Genomic DNA, 6,508 nt, shown 5'->3' with positions numbered 1-6,508 from the left:
AGCACTGCTATTATTCTGAACACTACTGAATCGTTGTTTTTCTATAAGGGCAATTCATGTCTGTGTATGTGAGATATATTTAGCTACAGTTTTTTATACATTGGTGACACATTTTCTTGCTGAAAAGATGTGTAAAATGACACCTTTAAAAAAAAACTAAAACCTTGTGTGTTTTGCTGCTACAGTGTTTGGTATTAATAAATTAAATTGTCCAGTTGTTTCATTTCAGGGCTGGAAAGGGAAAAGATAATGCAACACTGCAGATCCGGTATCTGTGTTTCCACAGCAACACGTATTAAATTATGTAGATGTGTGCAGGTGGTGGACTTTAAACCAAGGAGGAGACACAGGTGCCAAAGTCTGTCCAGAGCACTCTGCTTCCTGGAACAAAACGGGTGATCATGGTAAGAGGAGTCGATTCTGTTGACGCTTTATTTTTATTTTAAAAGTATTTTCTTATGTACTTATAGGTGTCTTGTCACCTTGCAGGCTAAATTCTTCACACCGGCTCAAATCAATGGTAAGAGAACTTCAGAGCCCTTCGTACTGTTTTCCAGCTGTTCACATTTACCATTTAGTCTTTGTGACATGTGACTAGATAGTATGTACATGTATGTGATATCTATCCCTATCATTTCATAATAAGTTGATGGTAGATTAGAAATGAAAATTTTAGAACTGCTTTCACGATGAAAGTGACTTGGCCCATTCTTATTACTTCCCTATCAGAGTACTTCCTGAAAAGTTAATCACATTTATACAAAACATGTCAATTTGTGATTTACTGTATTATATTAAAAATGTCTTCAATAAATAATAATAATAATAATGTCATTTTGATAAAATGAACTCCTTTTTCCTTGCAGAATTCAAGGAGTGCTTCTCCTTGTATGACAGGAAGCACAAGGGAAAGATTAACACCAAAGATCTGATCACAGTTATGCGCTGCCTGGGTACAAGTCCCACTTTCAATGAGATCGATCGACATCTTCAAGTTCATAAAATAGGTACAGTACAAACCCAAAGCAAAAGTCTGTTCTTGATGTGAGTTTTAAAAAGGAGGATTCCCTTAGAAGGAAAATTTTCACAATTTTAAACATGGGTGGACACTCAAGATTCATTTATTCATTTTCTGCTGTGTGTTCGCCAGTCAAGCCAGATTTAATCTTAGACACTGGGCAGACAGCAGTCTGCGAGGCTTCAACTGAATCCTTAGGGAAGCCACAACAAGTCTGTGACAGTGTTCACAAGTTCTCTTGACTAGTTGCAAAAGTTGAGCAGCATTGAGTCATTTTCCTTATGGCTGCCAAATCCAAGAGGATCATTGTTGTCCTCAACCCTTTCAGTGCCACCAGTTGCATTGACATTACCCATGACCAGTGGAGTGACACCTCAGGGAAAGTCATCCATCACCAAGTGATTCTGTGAGTAGAAAGATATCAGTCATTCATGGCAATGACTGGAGGACAACACACAAAACTCCCAGAGGATACACAAATCTGAGCCTGGTCCTGCACTCCTTGACAGGGGTGACCTTTGACACTATTAGAAGGAGTCAGTCTGCCACAGCATCTGCCTGACTACGCCATCCCTTGGGGTGAACATACTCAAACTAGCTGCATCAACCCACTAAGACCTCGCCACTTCCACATCGCTGAACCTCAGAAAACAGCCAGTGCTGAAATGATTATCCTTACTGACAGAAAGGATTTATATTTATAATAATAGATTCATGGAGGAGTAGCACAGGGAAGGATTTCCTTAAAACCAAGACATGAAATTTCAGTTCCAAGGCACATAGGAGACTGACTTTGTTCTGTTTTATTGTACGAAAACACCTAGTGTCCAAATCAACCATGAAGCTGTGGCTGGTATTGCAACAGAGAAACGTTGCACTTTGTAGAGTTTCTCCATTGTTGTTGTGTACAATGGTCACAGATCAAATGCCTATGCACTGTACCTGTTGGGTGGAGAAGAAATCAGTTTACTTCATCCAGTGGACAGTCCCAACTCAGTGGTTTGGATAGAGTGAGGTATAGTACCAATTAAACGTTTGGACACACTTTCCCATTAAACTGAATGGGAAAGTGTGTCCAAAGCTTGCCATGACTGAAACAAAGTGCAAAGCTGCCATCTGGTGGCATGTCAGTACTCAAACCTCATTACAGCTGTGTTTAATATGCTGTCTAATGGTAATTTTTGTAACCTAACATAATAAATGACCTGCCCAAACTAGCAACCCTGCTGTACGGTCCAGATCTAACATGAGAAAATGCAAGTCTGGTCAAAATAATGGGTTTACTAATAACTGTGTCACATTTGTATTCAGAAAAGACAGGTGAGCTGGACTTCTCAACTTTCCTGACCATGATGCACAGACAGATGCAACAAGAAGACCCCACGACTGAAATCCTGGAGGCCTTGAGGATGACAGACAAACAGAAGAAAGGGTACATCCAGGCGTCTGAGCTCCGAGCCAAACTCACGCTATTAGGAGAGAAAACTCACACACAAGGAAGGTGAAGTACAGCTGCTACAAGATAATGGAGAACAGTGTAATTAACTGTTGATACTTAACAATGTAAAAAAAACATGCAGACTATTTCGAATCAACAACATACTGTAGTGTGATTTGAAGTCAGCTTTGTATGTCACCATATTAGGATTGAAAACGAACACGAGTTTTAAGAGGTAAAAGTGGGGATTTAAGCTTTTTTTTTAAACTTTTAAATCTGTCAACATTGAAACAGCTGCTCAAAGCACCCGGCCCCTGGTTGCTCAAATCGTTGAAGCAACAGCTTTAAGTTCCATGGTACTTTTACCTCTATACCACCCAACAACTGAGGGCGGAGGTAAAGACCACACCTGTGTGCCTGTTTGAGGTCAAACATGTTAGATAGACGGTGACCATGGACACAGCTAACTTCAGGTCATTCAATATGACGGCCCCACTGGGGCTCCTAACTAGGTCACCTTCTTGGATCCTCCTGAAAAAAAATCACAGGTGTTCCTACACCAAACTTGTGGATAAATGCCAAATATTAGGTTTGCATCTGTTTTGGAATGACAGCCCTTAGGTTTTTATTTAATTTTATCCATTTTGCTGAACATTCCCCAGGTGTCATGATGTTCACGAGGGGTTTGATTTTGACACCCAATAATAATAATAATAGTAATAATAACATTAATGGATTGCAGTTCTTGTAGTATTTGTTTCATCTTTTCAATGTAATGGCTTGGATCACATTTAATTTCATGTTAACTCAGAGAGCTTCACCCACATGTTGGCGTATTGCAGAAAAACTGGACTAACTCTTTCAGTGACCAAGTCATGTACATACAGTGTAACTAAGGGCTAAACTAACCTGATCCTGGAGGACCTGCATCTTTCATATTTGCCATATTTCCTGATCAGCCAATGGCCGCTTACAGTGAGGAAAATAAGTATTTGAACACCCTGCAATTTTGCAAGATCTCCCACTTAGAAATCATGGAGGGGTCTGAAATTTTCATCTTAGGTGCATGTCCACTGTGAGAGAAATAATCTTAAAAAAAATCCGTAAATCACAATGTATGATTTTTTTAATAGTTTATTTGCATGCTACTGATGCAAATAAGTATTTCAACACCTGTCAATCAGCAGAAATTCTGGCCCTCAAAAACCTGTTAGTCCGCCTCTAAAAAGTCCACCTCCACTCCACTTATTATTCCAAATTAGAAGCACCTATTTGAGGTCATTAGCTGCATAAAGACACCTGTCCACCCCACACAATCAGTAAGAATCTAACTACTAACATGGCTAAGACCAAAGAGCTGTCCAAAGACACCAGAGACAAAATTGTAGACCTCCACAAGGCTGGAAAGGGTTACAGGGCAATTGCCAAGCAGCTTGGTGAAAAAACATCAACTGTTGGAGCAATTATTAGAAAATGGAAGAAGCTAAACATGACTGTCAATCTCCCTCGGACTGAGGCTCCATGCAAGACCCCACCTCATGGCGTATTAATGATCCTAAGAAAGGTGAGGAATCAGCCCAGAACTGCACGGGAGGAGCTGGTCAATGACCTGAAGAGAGCTGGCACCACTTTTTCCAAGGTTACTGTGGGTAATACACTAAGACGTCATGGGTTAAAATCATGCATGGCACGGAAGGTTCCCCTGCTTCAATCAGCACACGTCCAGGCCCGTCTTAAGTTTGCCCAGGACCATTTAGATGATCCAGAGGAGTCATGGGAGAAAGTTATGTGGTCAGATGAGACCAAAATAGAAGTTTTTGGTCTTAATTCCACTCACCGTGTTTGGAGGAAGAAGAATGCTGAGTACCATCCCAAAAACACCGTCCCTACTGTGAAGCTTTGGGGTGGAAGCATCATGCTTTGGGGGTGTTTTTCTGCACATGGAACAGGACGACTGCACTGTATTAAGGAGAGGATGACCGGGGCCATGTATTGGGAGATTTTGTGGAACAACCTCCTTCCCTCAGTTAGAGCATTGAAGATGGGTCGTGGATGGGTCTTCCAACATGACAATGACCCGAAGCACACAGCCAGAATAACCAAGGAGGAGCTCCGTAAGAAGCATATCAAGGTTCTGGAGTGGCCTAGTCAGTCTACAGACCTAAACCCAATTGGGAGCTTAAACTCCGTGTTTCTCAGTGACAGCCTAGTAACCTGGCTGATCTAGAGAAGATCTGTATAGAGGAGTGGACCAAAATCCCTGCTGCAGTGTGTGCAAACCTAGTGAAAAACTACAGGAAACTTTTGACCTCTCTAATTGCAAACAAAGGCTACTGTACCAAATATTAACATTGATTTTCACAGGTGTTGAAATACTTATTTGCAGCAGTCACATACAAATCAGTTATTAAAAAATCATATATCTGGATTTTTTTTTTTTTTTTTTAGATTATGTCTCTCACAGTGGACATGCACCTAAGATGAAAATTTCAGACCCCTCCATGATTTCTAAGTCGGAGAACTTGCAAAATCGCAGGGTGTTCAAATACTTATTTTCCTCACTGTAATTATTCCATTCCAGAATAGTTTGTTAGGTCAAGATGTTCAATTGATTCAGATAAATACAGGTTAAATAGGCACCTCGGGAAGCCTCCAGGGTCAGGACAGAGACGTTCTGGTCTAACAAACTACACTCATGGATTTCTCACCAGTGTTGTCCATAATCTCAGATGATAACTGTTATAAGTAGGCTCAGTTCTCTTGTCAAACTCAGTGCTGCTTTCTTCTTTTCTAGTGGATGAGCTGTTTAAAGAAGCAAATGTCAAGTCCAATGGAGCCATCAACTACGAAGCATTCACAAAGATGGTGACATTACCACCTGTCGATTACTGATTGTCAACTAGAAGAAGAAGAAGAAGAAGAAGAAGAAGGGCCTTTATTGACATTGTACATACACAATACATACAATGAAATTTGTCTCTGCATTTAACCATCCGAATTACTGTTAAACGCAATCCAGACACTAGGAGCAGTGGAATAACTGGGCTGACGGAGTAGTTATTCTGGAAACCTGTATTATGTGGATCCTGGCAACTCCAGTGTTTCGACATATTTTTACACTGTGGTTTTAGTCATTCTCACACATAATCTTAAAATACCCCATACATAAATTATTCCCAAATTCAATATATTAATGTAGAACCTCTGCTCTCTTCCATATTTTCCTTGAAGGCTGTTAAAAGTCCTACAAGAATATGCAGTACTACTGTCATTGTTTATAGCAAAGACATATGCAGTAGGTTGCATGTTGTTTACACCTTACCTGTAACAAAATGTGACGATTGAATTTAATGTTTTTCATAGGTACCCTATTTCCAAGAGTATAAGTGGCATTTTTTTCTTTTTACTTGTTCAAGAAGTCCTGTGATTTACTCTGGAGCAACTTATATACTGAAAAATCACACATTCATTACTAAAAATGACTAGAGCACCGCGCCCATAGAACGCAAACCTCCGCCAACACTAGTTTCCAATTCCACAAAATATTACCTTGGAAAAATTTTCAAGGTCAAAGTCCTGTTAGAAGTGGCTAAAATATAATTCAAAATATAGATCAAAAAGGCTTTTCAATATAAAATCAGATATCCACAATACGGATCAGATGTGGATCAAACTTAATTTAGTCACCAAGAGAGCTATTGTGCACCTCACTGTCACAAATGAGAGTGATTGAGGCACTTTTGATTGTGATATAATGCAAAATGTACATCAAATGGGCTTTTAAATGTAATATTAAATTCAAATGTCCACAAAATCCACAATCCGGATCAGATCTGGATTAAACTTTGTCAGGTGATAGTGAGTGTCAGTCTGCACCTCACTTTCAAATATCAGAGTGATTGGGGCACGTTTGATTAAGATATAAAATATACATCAAATGGGGTTTTCAGTGTTAAATTTAAATGCCACAAAATCTGTAAACTGGATCCGATCCAGATCAAACTTTGTCAGTTGATAAAGGATATCACCCTACGTAACACTCTCAAATATGA

The 6,508-nt window shown here is 39.7% G+C and overlaps 1 protein-coding gene across 1 annotated transcript; it reads left to right on the top strand.

The window, feature by feature from the left end:
• Positions 1-233: 233 nt before the first annotated feature.
• On the top strand, positions 234-5,468 carry LOC117503264 (calmodulin-like protein 4). The gene is given in 6 exon segments (XM_034162475.1): positions 234-404; positions 490-520; positions 867-1,007; positions 2,330-2,499; positions 2,501-2,519; positions 5,251-5,468. Coding segments are annotated over 6 exon segments (462 nt in total). The 5' UTR covers positions 234-401; the 3' UTR covers positions 5,349-5,468.
• Positions 5,469-6,508: the final 1,040 nt, after the last annotated feature.

The sequence above is a fragment of the Thalassophryne amazonica genome, chromosome 2, assembly GCF_902500255.1.
Source record: "Thalassophryne amazonica chromosome 2, fThaAma1.1, whole genome shotgun sequence".
Taxonomy (NCBI): domain Eukaryota; kingdom Metazoa; phylum Chordata; class Actinopteri; order Batrachoidiformes; family Batrachoididae; genus Thalassophryne; species Thalassophryne amazonica.
Note: the sequence above shows the minus strand (reverse complement) of the source record. Positions and strands in the feature narration are given on the sequence as shown.